This window comes from Patella vulgata, chromosome 4 (assembly GCF_932274485.2).
Source record: "Patella vulgata chromosome 4, xgPatVulg1.2, whole genome shotgun sequence".
In the NCBI taxonomy this organism is placed as follows: domain Eukaryota; kingdom Metazoa; phylum Mollusca; class Gastropoda; family Patellidae; genus Patella; species Patella vulgata.
In genome coordinates, this window is record NC_065882.2 from 41,173,072 (window position 1) to 41,192,890 (window position 19,819).

Consider the following 19,819-nt stretch of genomic DNA (forward strand, 5'->3'; position numbering starts at 1 on the left):
AGTTCAAGGGTAACGTGGTACCAGTGAAACCAATCATATCTGCATCGCAGTTTTAGTGATGATTGTTTTTACTAAAACATCCAACATGTTGGCCGTTTTATTTTCCACTTGAGTATATCTCAGAAACTACTTGTTGGATTGATCCGATATCTTTGGTTTTACAGGAAAGATGGCATGACTTAGAGATTAAATCTATTTCGAACATTCCGCCACAATGCTAAATATCCGAAATCACTGAAGTGGTTTTTTTTTTTTAAATATTGCCATAATATTAACAATAATTGCCTGATTTTAACATTTGATACATTTTGACATAGCCAGAGACAAGACACATAGCTACGGCTAATTAGGTTTTTGCTTTTCGATGAATCTTCTAAGATATTAGGCGCCAAATTTTGAAAATTTAAACTTTTTTATTAATAAATATTTCTTAATGATATTTTATCCAGGGCTAAAGGGTCCTCTGATTTGAACAAAATGTCAACAATTTTTGTCTTTTAATATTGCTTGGCAGCCATTGGCTAATTCGGTTTTTCGCCCAAGGTATTTGGTCCATAAAAGTGTTAATTATTATTCGATTTTCATAAAATTTTCACCGTCTGATACCTAATGCAATTTACGATTTCATTCAAGTATTTTAAGATTTTCATTATCACCGGAAGCAGGCGCGGATCCAGAGTTGGGAGTCCAGGGTGTCCGGACCCCCCCCCCCTGCTCAGGCTTGAAAATTTGAAGGGTCCGAGAAACTTAAATCTAAAAGCCTGAATCTGACCCCAAAATTGCGAGTTTGTATACATTGAGTTGAGTCATGACTTTCAGTCCATTGTGGGCAAAAACAAATAGTCACATACAGCTCTGGCAATTAGCCAAAAACGTTGACAGCATAAATTGCCGTCGGGACCAATTGACCCCACAGCAAATCGCCTATTGACGACGGCAATTTTTTAATACCGTACTGTATGAAAATATAAGTTTATTGAAATTTAAAGAGTTTTGTTAACGCTGTTCGCCTGTTGACGTTGAATATTGTTGTGTTTGCTTTTTAATTTTATCGGCAGCGTTGATAAGAAAAAAAAACAGGTCATTTATGTGTGAAAATTCCCTGTAAACCTCTACATTTATGATTAAGCCTGTGCAACTATTGCAAGCTATATTATTTATTTTTATGCGCTGAAAGTAAAAACAGTAAACCAAGTCTATAGACTTTTCGTCTGTGAAAGTTTGTGCTCTGGAAAACCCTGACCAACTTTCCTATACTTAAATGGACTGGTTACTGTAATAGTAAATTGATACTGCAAATAAAGCTTGTTAAGAACAACTATAATATGGTATCTGAAGATATTTTTTTCCTCACCTGTGAAGGGAGCATCCCCATCAACATTTTAAGGATATTTAATGCGATTTTATTGGCGATTTTTAGACCTGTAATTTTGGAATTTACCTTCCGGAAATACGTCAGAATGCACCAAATTGAATCTAATTTACCAAATTTTTCAGGGGGAGGGCCCCCAGACCCCCTGTTACAACATTTAGCGCCTTAGCCCACCGCAATTAGTTAAGCAATTATCCAACCTAGATCCCCCCCCCCCCCCAAGCAAAAAATCCTGGATCCGCGCCAGGGAAGTAACGTCATTTTGGCAAAAACTGCATTTTTAGCCTTTAAAACATATTTTATTCAAATGAGTCTGATTTGTAAAAGTTTTAAAATTATGATATTTCATTCCAATCAACATATAGATTGAACCCATATGATCATACAGATACCAAAAAATGATTTCTAACTTGTACGGTTGCAGAGAAATGGACGATTTTCTACAAGTCACTGTTCAAGTTTTTGGGTCTATGGAAGTGGAAATTATTATTCGATTTACATAAAATTTTCACCATGTGATGCCTTATGCCATTTATGATTTCATAGAACTAATTGAACATTTTCATTATCACCGGAAGTAATGTCATTTGGGCAAAAACTGTATTTTTAGCTTCAAAACAAATATTTTTTTGTAAGTGAGTTATATTTATTATTCATTTAACAATCTTGATATTTGATTCCAATGGACATATAGATTGGATCAATACTGTCATATAGATGTCCAAAAATGGCTTCTAGTATCTTCCCTTGTCGAGAAATATCCAATTTTGTCAGGATGACTTTTATAGATTTTTTTCCCATTTTAATTTCCCATTAGAAAGTTAGCTAACTTATCGGTAAGTTAGTTACAAATTTTGTCAGGATCACCTTTTAGACATATGTAACACATGGTAACAAATGTATAGATGCAATTGATATCGCTAGATTTGGTTGATTCTGCGTCTATTTGTGCAATGCTTATGTGAAAATCTGTTTAACGGTTTCATTGATACCGGAAGTTACATAAGTTTACGGATAACGTGGCACCGAAAGTGACATAAGTTCAAGGGTAACGTGGCACCGGTGAAACCCGTCATTACTGCTTCGCAGTTCTAGTTGGAACTTTTTTAATTGTTAATTACAGGATAAAATTAAGGAAGCTGGAGACCTGAAAGGTGATGCTGATATTTTAATTAAAGATGGCAAATTCTATATAAAAGGTGCCAGAGATCATTTAGACCGATTAAGAGAAAATTATATTGTAAGTATTAAATATTATAAGTGTGCCAAATATTTAATAAATAATATTTTATTACCTGCATCATTTTTATACGCTCACATGGAAATGTGGTCATATTTTGTCGTCGCCCCGTCCGTCCATCCGTCATCCACAATTTCTTGTGGACACTCAACAGACTACATTTATCATCTGATTGTTTTGAAATTGATATATGTTGTTTACATTAGTGAGATGAAGAAGCCTATTTAATTTCAATAATTTCCGTTAACTTCTTCTTGAGTTATGGCCCTTGTTTCACTTTATTGCCCCTTGTGAACGACTAAAATTATCATCCGATCTGTATGAAACTGTCTAGAGTTATGGCCCTTGTTTCACTTTGTTGAACTGTGTGAACGCTGTAACAACAAAAGTTAACATTCGATCTGTATGATATTTATATGCATGATTTAAATGAGTAAAACAAAGAAACCTATTGAATTTCAGCAATTTCTGTTAATTAGGTCTAGAGTTATAGCCCTTGCTTCACTTTGTTGAATAATGTGAATGCTCTAACGACTAAAATCATCATCCGATCTGTATGAAACTGATGGGCAATCTTTAACTTAGTGAAACGAAGAAGCCTGTTGAATTTCAGCAATTTCCGTTAATTATGTCTAGAGTTATAGACCTTGTTTCTCTTTGTTGAACCGTGTGAACACTGTGACAACAAAAGTTATCATTCGATCTATATTATATTTATAATTATATGCATTATTTAAATGAGTAACACGAAGAAGCTTGTTGAATTTCAAAAATTTCTGTTAATTAGGTCTGGAGTTATGGCTCTTGTTTCACTTTGTTGAATAATGTGAATGCGCTAACGACAAAAGTTATCATCCAATCTTTATGAAATTTGTATGCATTATTAAAATTAGTGAAATGAAGAATCCTATTGAATTTCAGCAATTTGCATTAATTATGTCTAAGAGTTATGACCCTTGTTTCACTTTGTAGAACCCTGTGAACACTCTAATGAAACCTATTAAATTTCTTTTAATGACTTCTAGAAATATATGGCCCTTGTGTCTCTTTGTAAAACTTTGTGAAGATTTATAAACTGATCTGTATGGATAGTATTAAATTTATAATCTAAGTCCTTGTTTCACTGTAATAACTGTTATGGTCAGTTACAAACACACAAGCTACAAGCAGGCCTACCATTGTAAAGAATAGATTTTGGCATGGGTAATAAATAATACCAATGTCTTCATTCTTGTTAATATTTTAGATAACAGAGACAAATATCATTCCTCAGATTATATATAGTTTAATGTCACTTTAAGATTTGAAACAATGATTTTGTATGTCTGTCAGTAACACTGAGAAGTAGTAATAATGTTATTTGTATGTTTAGGGTATAGATATCTACCGATTTTAGTAAATTTGTATGAATATCGGTAAAATTCTAATTATCGCAAGAAATCTAATACGAAGAGACTAAAATCTGTAGATACAGTGTGTTAATTAACAGGGGTGAGAAATTGACTGAAAGGTGAATTAATTATTGCTATCTCTGCGATTATTTGTATGTTTAGGGTATAGATATCTACCGATTTTAGTAAATTTGTATGAATATCGGTAAAATTCTAATTATCGCAACAAATCTAATACGAAGAGTCTAAAATCTGTAGATACAGTGTGTTAATTAACAGGAGTGAGAAATTGACTGAACAGTGAATTAATTATCGCTAGGGGTGAAAATCTCTGCGACAGTGTTTTCTGTACTAGGTGCGTTAATTAACGAACAGGTTAAAAACAAATGACACAGCGTGTATTCTTTGTTTGGTGAGTTTTCTCGATAACGTGTTATAACTGCACCAAAAGTGTCTTATCAAGGACTAGCAGGCTTAATCTGACGCGTAGGTGTCAATTCTAAATTTACAGTGCGATTTCTTATTCGACCGTATGTTTTACACAGATCGGTCTTTGTTAAGGGTAGGTCTTTATACATGGATTTATACGTGCTGTAGTTACATATGTGCCTTCTTTAATCTATGCGTATTTCATTTGTTGATGAATACTACATGTTTTTTTTACTGCGTCCCATTGTCTGGCTGCAGTTATTTATATTTCTTGTCTTTTTGTGGATTTCATAATCGGTCGCACGCAATATCGTTATTTACTGATATCCCACCAAACCTCCATTTAATTATCCGATATATTCTAATCTCTATTGATATCAGATGCTCTAATCTGTTTTGAAAGCACAATTATAAACAAAAAACCTGTAAATTTCGTCGCCGTTATATTTTATAAATGTATTTCATACCTGGGTCGTAAATAGGGCTATACAAGGAAACAGAATTCCCTCACTATATAACAATAGATAAATCACATACCAAGTAACACTAATCATGTCTAATAATAGGTACTCACGTCTGCCTCCAACATGTGGAGTGGATCGTTGAACATCTTCTGGTATGCTATGATTCCATCACACTTTGTGTAACAAGCTTGTCTTTGCATGCACAATACCGACCTATGACACCCTATGGAAATATGGGTTTTACAAGAACAGCTAAATTGAAACACATAACTTAATATTCCCATTGTCTACGATTGTATGAAATACCTTTATTACTATACTCCACGGCACTGATAAACCACGGGTACAGTGGATTCAGTCTCATCCTTATTATAGAATTTGTACTATCCGGAGAGCACGCTTTTCACCCAAAATTGATCTTTGATCTCAAACCGAAAGGCGACACTGTTCTCAGATAGAAAGGCGAGTCCAATAATGGATATGCTGAAATAGTTGGATGGAGTGTGACTATTTTTACCTGTGACAGTTTATTCCAAGATGACAAAGTACACCAGAAAGGAGAATTTTGTCATGTGTGTGCATACTGTGGTCTATTCTTATTGCAATGACATAAATGTATGTTTCACTTTTCTATCATTTTAATAAAGCTTGATATTTTATTAACATGTATACAATTTATTTTGTTTCTCATAGGAAATTTCGGTTGGTATCTCAAATGAAAAAAAACCCCAGCCCAAGCCATTATATTATAATCAAAGAAATGGTAAAAGTTCAAACACACAAGTAAAATAGACAAGAAAAAAATACAAGCAATACCATTATTTAGGCTTTCAGACTTTGTCTGAAAGACTATTGTTTTTACTAAAATTATTATTATTATTATTATTTATCCCGGGAGCCTATTTCTCCATGATCTAAAACAGATATCGATCTGGAACCAAATATTCTATTGGGAAACCAGGTGGTGGCTACTCCTTAAAACAATTTTGAAACTTCTGCGCATACCGGAAGTGACCGAACTTTTTACTTTTTCACGATATTGAAAATTGGCCGTGGTTTCGTCAATTCTTTACCTATTTTCAAACAAATGACATTTTCAGAAACCCTGATTCTTTTTCGAGACAATGGCTATCTCACATTTTTCAATTTCGAAAATTCGTCCTGGACTTCTGTCGTTCGAAAATTGAAAAAACGTAGTTTACAAGACATTTTTGTTATTTTTCAAAATGTTCAAATTTGACCTACATTTTTGGATACCTGAAGACCATCCAATTCCAGAAATATAAGTTTCATTCCGAGTTATCGCCTTTTATTTTTCGAATTTTGGGCCCATTCCCCAACTCTTATATTTTTTTGAAAGGATTAATTGATGTTTCTGAAAGTCCTGAAACATAAAGCCATATGGTCATTTTATTTTGTAAAGCAATTTCAACATCGATCCGTAAACCAAAAAAATGTGATTTCTCCGTCCAGTATCAACGGATGTAACAAATTAGGGTATCGATGAGTGGCTCGGTGAATGGACTGTCGTATGATGCCCGATTTATATGGATACTATGAACAGGCAGCAAAATATGGCATGTTGAAAATCAAGTATTTTCTGATTTGGAGCGTTTTTGGACGCCTGTATCTCGAAAACTACTCCAAGGATTTGTCTTTAAACTTTCCCTATCGAGAGTCCCTCCGGTAGTTGTGTGCATGAATCCATCCAATAAGACATTGAAATGTCTGGAATAGGTAAAATAACGTACTGAAAATCGAAAAAAGTTGAAAAATCGTGAAATTTTGGAAAATGCTCTATTACTTTATTATTTAAACAAATTTTTACAAAAAGGTTACACATTCAGATAGCTGACCTAATTACAATTTTAACGATGTATAATATTTATTGAAATATTTATATTTAATTTTCGATATATTGACATTTTTGCATTTTTGCCCCTATTGAACATAGAATTTTCCAGGGGCATTTTATCTGACCAGGCAATGTAATATATCATTACATAGCCCTGTGGCTATTTGATAAGCCAATCCGGTTATTAAAACTATCCCAACAATAATCTCCATACCGGAAGTATTCAAAAAATGAAGAAAAAGGGTTAAAAAAATAGCACTCTTGCGAAAAACTTGATTTCTCCATCAGATGTTAGCGGACCAAAAGAACTAAAGTTTCGCTGGATAGCTCCATTAATGGACTATCATATGACATCTGAATGATACGATTTAGATGGCTAGAAAATAAAATATGGTACGCCAAAAATCTAGTATTTTCCGTTTTGGAGCATTTTGAGACGCCATTTTCTCGAAAACGAACACTACGATTTTTCTTAAACTTTTTTTACTCAGAGTACTATTGGTAGATTATGGCGTGAGTCCAAAAATAAAAGCATTGAAATAATATAAGGTGTCCAAAAAGAGCCTCAATCTTGGAAAAAAGTTGAAAAATACTTAAATTACTGAAAATACTCTACCATTTTTCTTTCTTTGGAAAACAGCTGTATGGATTTTTCTGAAACTTCTTGTACAGAAGGTTAGGTAACCAAACAACTTGTTAAAATTATCCTGACAATGATCCAAAAACCGGAAGTAGTCGAAAAAATATCCGATATTTTGAGAAAAAAACAACAAAAAGTAAAAAAAATGGTGATCTTGCGAAAAAAGTGATTACTACGTAAGATTTCAAAACAACTAAAGTGTCATTGGATAGCCCGAACAATGGACTATCGTATGACATCTAAATGGTAAAAATTCGCTGGTTAGGCAATATATAATGGGACGCTGAAAATCTAGTATTTTCATTTTTGGGGGCTATTCAGATGCTTTCATCTCGAAAATGTCTCTTTTTTCCTTTCTTAAACGGTGGTCTAGGGTGTGAATCCAAATTTAAAAGCCTCAATATAGTTTAAATGAATCGTTTCTTCCATATTTCGGCCTTGTCCCGGTCTTGGGGGCTATTCAGACGCTTTCATCTCGAACAATGGACGATCTTATGACATCTAAATGGTAAAAATTCGCGGGTTAGGCAATATATAATGGAACGCTGAAAATCTATTATTTTTCTTTTTGGAGCCTATTCAGACGCTTTTATTTCGAAAACTTCTCTTATTTCCTTTCTTAAACTTCTGTTACTTAGAGTCCTAACGGTGGTCTAGGATGTGAATCCAAATTTAAAAGCCTCAGTATAGTATAAATGGTCCAAAGAGGGCCACAATCTTTGAAAAAAGTTGAAAAATCGTTATATCTTTTTCTAATGGTCTAATGGTATAAGGGAGATAAGTCATTGGCATCAGACTACCCATTATTTGCTAAATATTGTTAAATATCTTCTAATTTTCCTTTCTTTTAAAAACTGTCCAATGGATCTTTCTGAAACTTCTGGTACAGGAAGTTAAGTTCCCATACAACGTGTTAAATCTATCCCGACAATGATCCGGAAGTAGTCGAAAAAATATTCGATATTTAAAAAAAAACAGTAAAAATCGGTGCTCTTGCAAAAATCGTGATTTTACCGTCGGGTGTGACCGCATCAAAACATCTAAAGTATCGTTTGGTAGCTCGTTGAATGGGCTATTGTATGACAAACTTCCTGTCTGATTCCTGAAAGCCGGTTCAGTGTTGCTTGCAGGTCTAGTTATTATTACATTATTAATATGCATATGCCTTCATAATTTAACGTTTTAATTAAATTGTAACGTATAAATTATCTGCTTTATTTATTTTTTCTTTAATTTGCAGTTGTTATGGGCCGATGCATTCGCTTCTATACGTATTAGTTCCAATAATGACATTTTGTGGAATATTAGGGCGATTCAAAAGAAACATGGTCAACAAGTGGAATTTAAGAGTGAGCTAGTAGGAAATATTCAAAATGGCCGTCAATTCTTTTAATAGTTAAACTGTGGCTTCATACGACATGTAAAATAAACAAACGCGCCTAGTCGGATATTATGATTTCAAATTGTACTATCACCATTGATGGGAAATGCAAAAATGAGTCAAATAGCGATGATTCTCAAGTGAGAAGGTGGTGCACCATTTGCTACATATTATGATATTACCAGCGCCAAAATGCTCTAAAGTGATCGATGAGTATAATTGTAAGCATATCTTACAAATAATATCAAAATTGAGTATAATTGGAAGCATATCTTACAAATAATATCAAAATTTATATCCTATCTGGGATTTCGATTCCGATATCTTCAGGGATTATAAGATTTAAAATATACAATGAAATACTAACTATTACATTATTAGAAATATGCGAAAATTTGATGCCTTGGTTGTTCTTATTGAATTTGTTAAATTATTAAACGTATTTCCAAGTTACATATTACCACACAAACTGCCGTCAGAGCAGATGTTATATAACAACTGCTAATTGCCAGACTTATTAGGGGTAATAAAATTGATCATCACCGCAGCTCAACAATTTTAGTGAATGTGTATTATAAACCTGGGGCACATATGTAACTACAGCTGGTATAAATCCATGTATAAAGACCTACACTTACCAAAGACAGATCTGCGTAAAACAAACGGTCGAACAAGAAATCGCACTGTAAATTTAGAATTGACACCTACGCGTCAGATTAAGCCTGCTAGTCCTTGATAAGACACTTTTGGTGCAGTTATAACATGCTATCGAGAAAACTCACCAAACAAAGAATACACACTGTGTCATTCGTTTTTATACGCCCACATTTTCATGTGGACATATATTGTCGTCGCCCCTGTCCGTCCGGACATCCGTCCGTCCGTCCGTCCGTCCACAATTGGTTTGTGGACTCTCTACAGGTCACAATTCTTGTCCGATTTTGACGAAATTTGAAATATAGGTTTATCCCCAAAAGATCTCTGCTGCTTTCGATATTGGCATGTATCGGATCGAAACTTCATGGATTATGGCCCCTGTTTGTACGAAAAATCACGTTTTTAGCTTGTGGACACTATAGAGGTCACAATTTTTATACGCCCACATTTTCATGTGGACGTATTATGCCGTCGCCCCTGTCCGTCCGTCCACAATTGTTTGTGGACTCTCTACAGGTCACAATTCTTATCCGATTGAGACGAAACTTGAAATATAGGTTTATCCCCAAACGATTCGGGCTGCTTTCGATATTGGCATGTATCGGATCGAAACTTCATGGATTATGGCCCCTGTTTGTACGAAAAATCATGTTTTTAGCTTGTGGACCCTATAGAGGTCAAAATTTTTATCCGATTTTGTTGAAACTTGAAATCTAAGTTGATAATCCAATGATCTCGGTTCCTTTCGATATTCGCGCATATCGGACAGTAACTTCCTGAATTATGGCCCCTGATTGTACGAAAAATCGCGTTTTTAGCTTGTGGACCCTATAGAGGTCATAATTTTCATCCGATTTAAAAAAACGTTCAATTATATCACCGTTACACCCTAAGGATGGCTGAGTTTGAATTTAGTGAAAATCGGCCCGAAATTGACAGACAAAATGGCCGCCTTTCGTTCTCAAATAGCGTAAAAATATGGTATATCAATGTTGTGGACCCTATAGAGGTCACAATTTTTATCCGATTTTTTTTTAAACTTGAAATGTAAGTTTATAACCCAAAGATCTCGGTTCCTTTCGATCTTCGCGCATATCGGATTGTAACTTCCTGAATTATGGCCCCTGATTGTACAAAAAATCACGTTTTTAGCTTGTGGACCCTATAGAGGTCATAATTTTTATCCGATTTAAAAAATCGTGTTATTATATCACCGTTGCACCCCAAGGACGACTGAGTTTGAATTTTGTGAAAATTGTCCCAAAACTGACAGACAAAATGGCCGCCCTTCGTTCTCAAATAGCGTAAAAATATGGTATATCAAGGTTGTGGACCCTATAGAGGTCACAATTTTTACCTGATTTTGTTGAAACTTGAAATGTAAGTTTATAACACAAAGATCTCGGTTCCTTTCGATATTTGCGCATATCGGACAGTAACTTCCTGAATTATGGCCCCTGATTTTACGAAAAATCGCATTTTTAGCTTGTGAACCCTATAGAGGTCATAATTTTTATCCAATTTTGTTGAAACTTGAAATGTAAGTTTATAACCCAAAGATCTCGGTTCCTTTCGATATTTGCGCATATCAGACTGTAACTTCCTGAATTATGGCCCCTGATTTTACGAAAAATCGCGTTTTTAGCTTGTGAACCCTATAGAGGTCATAATTTTTATCCGATTTTGTTGAAACTTGAAATGGCAGTTTATAACCCAAGGATCTTGGTTCCTTTCGATATTCGCGCATATCGGACCGTAACTTCCTGAATTATGGCCCCTGATTGTACGAAAAATCGTATTTTTAGCTTGTGGACCCTATAGAGGTCATAATTTTTATCCAATTTAAAAAAACATATTATTATTACACCGTTACAACATAAGGACAGCTGAGTTCGAATTTCATGAAAATCAGCCCAAAACTGACAGACAAAATGGCTGCCCTTCATTCTCAAATAGCGTAAAACATATGGTATATCAAGGTTGTGGACCCTATAGAGGTCACAATTTTTATCCGATTTTGTTGAAACTTGAAATGTAAGTTTATTTCGATATTCGCGCACATTGAATTTTAATTTCCTGAATTATGGCCCTTGATTGTAGGAAAAATCACTTTCTTCTTAGCTTGTTCTCTATCCATCTCTCGAAAATGTGGGTGTATCCTGCCTGGCAGCCGCTGGTTAACCTGTTCGTTAATTAACGCACCTAGTACAGAAAACACACTGTCGCAGAGATTTTCACCCCTAGCGATAATTAATTCACCTTTCAGTCAATTTCTCCCCCCTGTTAATTAACACACAGTTTCTACAGATTTTACCCTTTTCGTATTAGATTTGATCCGATAATTAGAATTTTACCAATATTCATACAAATTTACTAACTTGTCAGTATTTATTATAGAGATGCTTAGTGTCTATGGCCGGATTTAAGGGCCAAAACTAAATGTAAGTTGAAAGTGTTATTATACATCATAGAAAATACCTAATACCTAAGATGCAAAATACATGTGTCGTTATACTTATAATGATGAATACATAATACCGTTAAAGTAAAAGTCAAATGTCAAATTACAAATGTTTTTTGGAAAAAATCCACTAATGTTGCAAAGAACACAACCTTTTCACATATACACTTCAACAAAGCAACTTTGCAAAATGACATTTGTCTTTTGTCTTTTAACGCATTTTGAGTTCTTGGGGTCAAAGGACAACGGTCAAAGGTCATCGGGGAATATGTAAAATTGTTAAAATGAACGCTCCCATGAAGGAAAGATAAGCTTGTGGTTGTCTGCTTATTTAACAAGCTTGTCGTTGTCTGCGTAGTGACCTTCTGGACACTATAAATATGTTGTATGGATTTTGACTTTACCGCTTTACTTGTTATTATCAATTAATGGAATCTTGCGTCAATTTAAATGTACGGAAACTGTATATTTGGAAAGATTAAATATATTAAATGATTATTATGTACGATAACCTTTTGAAATAAAATTTAAATTTTACTTTGATTTTGTATCTGTTCTTTGTTGTAAATTTCATGAAAACAAAACGATTAGTCCATTTAATGAAATGTTCTTTAATTTAGAAAGTAATTACAATGATTGATTTTAAAATGGTTCATTCAACAATGTTTTAAAGTTTTTACTGCCTGCCAGCAATCAAAAATTTAATTTAACAAGAGATGGAAACGTTTCATATCCCATCCCATATACTTGCCTATGCCTACTACAGTGAATAATGAGAAAAGATCTGATTCTGATTTAATATTTAATTTCATTTATTTATTTACTCAAGTGCAGTTTACGAAAGTTATCCGAAATATGAAACACCAATACCATAACTCCCCCAGGAAACTGTAATTTACTGACTTTACACAGTCCAATGACAATGGTATTTAAACAAAAATATGACAGCAAAAAAAAAATAAGTGAAATGAAATGGGATTTAACGTCCTAATTTTCTGCTCCTAATGAAGACGGGCATACGGCATACAGTGTGCTATGAGGGGCATTTTGCCCGGGCAGCGACACTGTGGCCCACTCTTGTAAGAATGATTAACGGTAATCTCAATAATGGATGGCACCTTGTTTAGATTATACATGTTGGCCTATCTAATATCAACATCATGACTGACAAGTCTCCAGATACTAAAAGAAGGTCCAGCCTATATCCGTTCTTTCCTTCTTAGGAGCATTCATTTTAACAATTTTACATGTGACCCGATGTCCTTTGACCGTTGTCCTTTGAACCCAAGAACTCAAGATGCGTTAAAAGAAAAAAGACAAATGTCATTTTGCAAAGTTGCTTTGTTGAAGTGTATATGTGAAAAGGTTGTGTTCTTTGCAACATTAGTAGATTTTTTCCAAAAAACATTTGTAATTTGACATTTGACTTTTACTTTAACGGTATTATGTATTCATCATTATAAGTATAACGACATATGTATTTTGCATCTTAGGTATTAGGTATTTTCTATGATGTATAATAACACTTTCAACATACATTTAGTTTTGGCCCTTAAATCCCGCCATATAGTGTCTAGTATAGTGCAAACAAGTGAGTCTTTGATACATAGGGGTTGTCTATATAAACACAGAGTTTTACACACTTACTTATTTATGATTAAGAATTGCAATTGCATGGATAGATTTAAATAACTGTGAAGGAATTGTATTGTGTTCATAGATAAGTAGAACTTTCCAAAAGTTATTATTCAATTGTTTTAAAATTGATATATGTGTTTTACATTAGCAAGATAGAAGCCTATTGAATTTCAGCAATTTCCGTTTATTATGTATAGAGTTATGGCCCTTGTTTCGAAGAAAGCAGGGGACTAATAAAATGGGTTCATCCTCCTGTCTGCCTGTTGGTCTGTCTGTCCTTCACACTTTTTGGGACACAATAACTCTCCTTCTGATTGAGCTAGAATGTAAACTTGGTGTAGGTGTTTATTAGGTCAATGCCTTGATGGAGTTCGAAGATGGGCATTTTCTGCTTAGGGTAAGCAGAAATAAGCCATTTGATTGGTTGATACTTTGTGAAACGATAACTTTAGTTCTAAATAAGTGAGGGTGATGAAATTTGGTGTATAGTTTTATTACATCAATACCTTGACTAAGTTCGATAATGAGCATTTTCTGCTCAGGGTAAGCAAAGCGATAAGTAATTTGATTGATTGACACTTTGGAACACAATAACTCTCATTCTAATTTAGCTAGAATGTTTACACTTGGCATAGATGTTTATTTGGTGAATGCCATGATGGAGTTCGAAAATGAGAATTTTCTGCTTAGGGTATGCAGAAATAAGCAATTTGATTGGTTGATCCTTTGGGACGCGATAACTTTAGTTCAAATTAAGTAAAAGTGATGAAACTTGTGTATAGTTTTATCACATCAATACCTTGACTAAGTTCAATAATGAGTATTTTCTGCTTAGGGTAAACAGAGCATTAAGCAATTTGACGGGTAGAGACTTTGGAACACAATAACTCTCCTTCTAATTGAAATGAAATGTAATGGGGTTTAACGTCCTACTGTTCTGCTCCTAACCTGGGCTAATGAAGACGGGCATACGCCATACAGTGCACTATGATGGAAATTTTGCCCGGGCAGCGGCGCTACGGCCTACTCTTATATCGAAATCCAACTGCCAAGGGATCTTTTATGTGCACGCCAATGTGTACACGGGACTTCGGTTTTTTGTCCCATCTGAACAACTAGACAGCTGTCCTTGTCAGGCCCTCCATCCTGCATCACTGACAAGGGGAAACCACGCCGGAAAATCTAAATGAACTTTCTCGGCCAATGCAGGGATCGAACACCCGACCTCCAGGCTAGCGAGCCAGCGTCTTACCCACGCGACCCCCCCTTCTGAGGTAGAATGTTCAAACTTGGCGTAAGGCATTCATTTCGTGAATGCCTTGATGGAGTTCGGTGATAAACATTGTCTGCTTACGGTAAGCAGAGATAAGCAATCTGATTGGTTGATGCTTTGGGGCATAATAACTTTGGTTATAAATAAGTTCGAGTGATGAAACTCCGAGTATAGATTCATCATATCATTACCTTGACAAAGTTCGATGATGAGAATTTTCTGCTTAGGCTAAGGAGCGATAAGCAATTTGATTGGTCAAGACTTTGTAACATAACAACTCTGCTTTTAATTGAGGTAGGATGTTTAAACTTGATGTAGATGTTCATTAGGTGAATATCTTGGCTGAGTTCAATGATTAACATTTCAAGCTAAAGCTAAGCAAAGCTTTGATTCTATCTGATAGAGAGTGATGAAACTTAGTGTATAGTTGATAATCAGTTTGATTGCTTGATACTTTTGAAAAAAATAAATGTTTGATTACTTAATATGTGTCATCTATTTATTTTGGGATTTCGGCGGGGGACATCAGCCTCACTGTTGGCTTGTTGAACCTAGGGAACGCTCTAACGCCAAAAGTTATCATTCCGATCTTTCTGAAATTTATATGCATTATTTAAATTAGTGAAATGAAGAATCCTATTGAATTGCAGCAATTTCTGTTTATTACGTCTATAGTTGTGGTCCTTATTTCACTTGAACCTTGTGAACGCTTTAATGCCAAAAATTATCACCCAATCTTTGTGAAATTTATATGCATGATTTAAATTAGTGAAGCGAAGAAGCCTATTTAATTTCAATAATTTCTGTTCATTATGTCTAGAGTTATGGCCCTTGTTTCACTTTGTTCAACCTTGTTGATGCTCGATCGATGAAATTAATTTATATGCATCATTTAAATTTGTGAAACAGAGGTCTATTGAATTTCAGCAATTTCTGTCAATAATTTCTAGAGTTCTGGCGATTGTGAACCTTGTGAACATTTGAATGACAAAAATGATCATCTGATCTGTATGAAATTTATATGCATTATTTAAATTAGTAAAACAAAAAAGCCTGTCAAATTTCAACAATTTCTGTAGATTACCCAGAGTTGAGACCCTTGTTTCAGTTTGTAGAACCTTTTGAACCCTCAAACAGCTAAAATTATAATCTGATCTGTATGGAACTGTCTTGTAATGGCCCCCAATTAGCTACAAAGGAATAAATATGCGACAACCCTTGACGACCACTAGGACGATTTAGCTGCTGTGGGCGTATGTTTCGTTGCCTGGCAACCTATCTTTTTATTTCGTGGCAAGCAGAGCTAATAATTACAAAATATTTTAATGGGCTATTAAATTTTGATATCTGAAATTAATTTTCCAGGCTCTAGAAAGAAAGGAATCATCATTAGATACAACAGCTATTATATTAGATCAGTCGTATTATAACTTGAACAAATTATTGAGTCGGTCTGCAGAGTATGGAAGAAGAGCATGGGAACATGCTAGAAGATTAGCAGACACTGCAAGAGATCTAGACAGGTATAAAGTCAGGCACTTAATGGAGAACAAATTTAAAAAAAAAAAATAGAACTCCGAATGAATACTGACTTGTTTCAGTACGTCAGGTCACGCCTTGTCACGTCAACAATCAAGTTACAACATGCATTATTGAGTATCTCCCTTAGAATTGTTACCGATTGGAGTAGGTTCAAAACAATAAAAAGTTTATGAAAATATGAATCAAAATGGCAGCTGAATATCGATTTGAAGATTTTTTGTAAAATCCAATATGGCGGCTAAACGGTTAAAAATGTTATTGAACGTCTCTGAAAATTAAAGATAATATCTGGGATTGACACCACCATATGTAAATTTTGGTCTGTTTTTAAAGTAGAGAGAACTATTCATTTTGTGAAAAATCAGAAGGCCTCAGTAATTTATAGATGAAGAATCCTATTGATTTTCAGTGATTTTTGATTGCAGGGATCTGCAACCACATCTACATTGGCAGAATGTTTGCACTATGCACAGTTTTGCTGCGAACTCTAAATTTGTGGATATTGTTTAAGGTCACAGGACGAAGAAGCCGATAATTACTGCCAGAGTTATGGCCCTTGATCACTTTGAAAAATCTTGTGGACGCTCTAGAGGCTAAAATTAATATCCGCTTGGAGTTAAATTTATACAGAGTGTTGAAGGTCATGAGAAGAAGAATCCTATTGATTTTCAGCAATTTTCGATTGCGGTGATCTTAGTTGGCTGTTTTTTTTGTCGGCTTTAGTCGCTTGAAATTCAATCAAGCCAATTGGTAAAACAATGAACCGGCCACTATGGTATAATAAATCAATCTACTTTCGGCTAAATTACAACGGGTTGGTTGATTATTACTTGTTAATTAAGAAGTCAATCAACTTGCTTGTCGGCTGCAACAACAGTCATACCTTAGTGAGAATCGGCCATGTGGTTCATAATCCATTAGGTCAATGAACCAGTTTTAAATAGCGTTTACCGTTATGATTTTTTTTATTTTATACACATTCTTACAAAGGCCTAATTTTTAAAATATTGTTGTTTTTTATACGCCCACATTGAAATGTGGTCGAATATTGCAGTGACCGCCCTAGACTCGTAAAACCTTTAGCCAAATTTTTAACCAAATCAAAATTTTATTAGCCAATTCAGAAAGTTTTAGCCAAATATTTTATATCATTTGTATTCATATGTTTGTTAATTGAAAATGAAAATAAATGTTTAATGGCTCAATACCACTCTTGTTGTAACTGAATAATATGTCCCAATCTTTATTCTGGTCAACAAATTGTACTATTTTACAATATTCCAATTAATTGATGATACAAATTTCATCTTAACACACCTAATTTAAAAAAATAGAAAAATTCAACTAAATGATTTGAAAAGCCTGACGTAAAGCTTTTCAAATGTGACTTGGATTTAAAAATATTTTTGAACCCTCTGGACAAGTAAAATAGGATTTAATGGATAATTTACACAACAGGTATGACACTAACACATCTAGTACTTAGAATAAGGCTATTTTTTTTATTTTCTGGAGCTGTCAAGCCAGCAAGAGTGTTATTGTCCCTTTAATATGTACTTATATAGTACACAAGAATATTATTTTATCTCTTTGTCCATGCAAAAGTTCACATTATTGAGAGAATGAATGCAGATAACAAAAAAATGTTTATACTTCTAGGACGTACTTCACAGTCACATGATTTAATTTACTCCATCGTCATAACAGAAAAGACACGAGGATTCTTTTTAAGACACCACTGATCAAATGCTCTGACAAATTCAAAATTTATGCTTTCCGGTCCATCCATTTTTATAAGCATGAGGTCATTGAGGGTTAGCTCGACGGTCTCGGTTAAAGGTCTAATTTTTGTCCACATGTTGATGAAGCCAACGAAGGACTTGCGTCCGAGATGACACGCTCACTCACGGAAGTAGATTCTGGACTAACAGTAGTCGTAGGAAAGAAAAGGGAATCTATCCTTATTTTGGGTTTACTAGTATTAGTTGTCATTGTTGTGGGTTTTATTTATTTGCTGCGTAAGTAAAGAAAACTTGTAGTGAAGCGAATGTAAACAACGCAGTGCCACACAAAAGGGGCGTAACTGTGTTTTATAGTCTTGAGACTCGATCTTTCGGTCGTTTTTTAATGCGTAACATTGACTGATTTGCGACTTGTAAGATTGAGACTAGAGTAATTAATGTACTAAAAATAGACACTCCATCGAGTCTATCGAAAGAAGCGTTGAACGAGACGATTTCAAGTTTAATATTAGCAGATTTACGAAATAACATTCTCTAAAATTCATTCGCCAAATTTTTCGCCAGTATCATCACTTTATTCGCCAATAAAAATAATTGTCGCCATTGGCGAATTGGCGAATGTCTAGGGCGGTCACTGTATATTGTCGTCGCCCCCGTCCGTCCGTCTGTCCGTCGTCCACAATTGCTTGTGGACGCTCTAGAAGCTAAAGTTAATATCTGATTGACTTTAAATTTATACACAGTGTTTAAGGTCTTGAGACGAAGAAGCCTATTGATTTTCAGCAATTTCCGATAATTACTGCCAGAGTTATGGCCCTTGATCACTTTGAAAAATCTTGTGGACGCTCTAGAGGCCAAAGTTAATATCCAATTGACCTTAAATTATACACAGTGTTTGAGGTCATGAGACGAAGAAGCCTATTGATTTTCAACAATTTCCGATAATTACTGCCAGAGTTATGGCCCTTGATCACTTCAAAAAATCTTGTGGACGCTCTAAAGGCCAAAGTTAATATCCGATTGCCTTTAAATTTATACACAGTGTTTAAGGTCATGAGACGAAGAAGCCTATTGATTTTCAGCGATTTCCGATAATTACTGCCAGAGTTATGGCCCTTGATCACTTCAAAAAATCTTGTGGATGCTCTAATGGCCAAAGTTAATATCCGATTGACGTTAAATTTATACACAATGTTTAAGGTCATGAGACGAAGAAACCTATTGATTTTCAACGATTTCCGATAATTACTGCCAGAGTTATGGTCCTTGATCACTTCAAAAAATCTTGTGGATGCTCTAGAGGCTAAAGTTAACATCCGATTGACATTAAATTTATACACAGTGTTTAAGGTCATAAGATGATGAAGCCTATTGGTTTTCAGCGATTTCTGATAATTACTGCCAGAGTTATGGCCCTTGATCACTCTGAAAAATCTTGTGGATGCTCTAGAAGCGAAAGTTAATATTTGATTGACTTTAAATTTATCCACAGTGTTTAAGGTCATGAGACGAAGAAGCCTATTGATTTTCAGCGATTTCCAATATTTGCTGCCAGAGTTATGGCCCTTGATCACTTTGAAAAATCTTGTGTATGCTCTAGAGGCCAAAGTTAATATCCGATTGACTTTCAATTTATACACAGTTTTTAAGGTCATGAGACGAAGAAGCCTATTGGTTTTCAGCGATTTCCGATAATTACTGCCAGAGTTATGGCCCTTGATCACTTCAAAAAAT

General features: G+C 34.6%; 1 protein-coding gene across 1 annotated transcript in view; it reads left to right on the forward strand.

Annotated features, from left to right (window-relative positions):
* LOC126818819 (laminin subunit alpha-1) overlaps positions 1–19,819 on the forward strand; it is a 295,094-nt gene that overhangs the window by 195,727 nt on the left and 79,548 nt on the right. The window contains exons 37-38 of the mRNA XM_050546415.2: positions 2,496–2,612; positions 16,167–16,324. Of these exons, the coding sequence (XP_050402372.1) occupies positions 2,496–2,612; positions 16,167–16,324 (275 nt within the window). The remainder of the gene's footprint in view (positions 1–2,495; positions 2,613–16,166; positions 16,325–19,819) is intronic.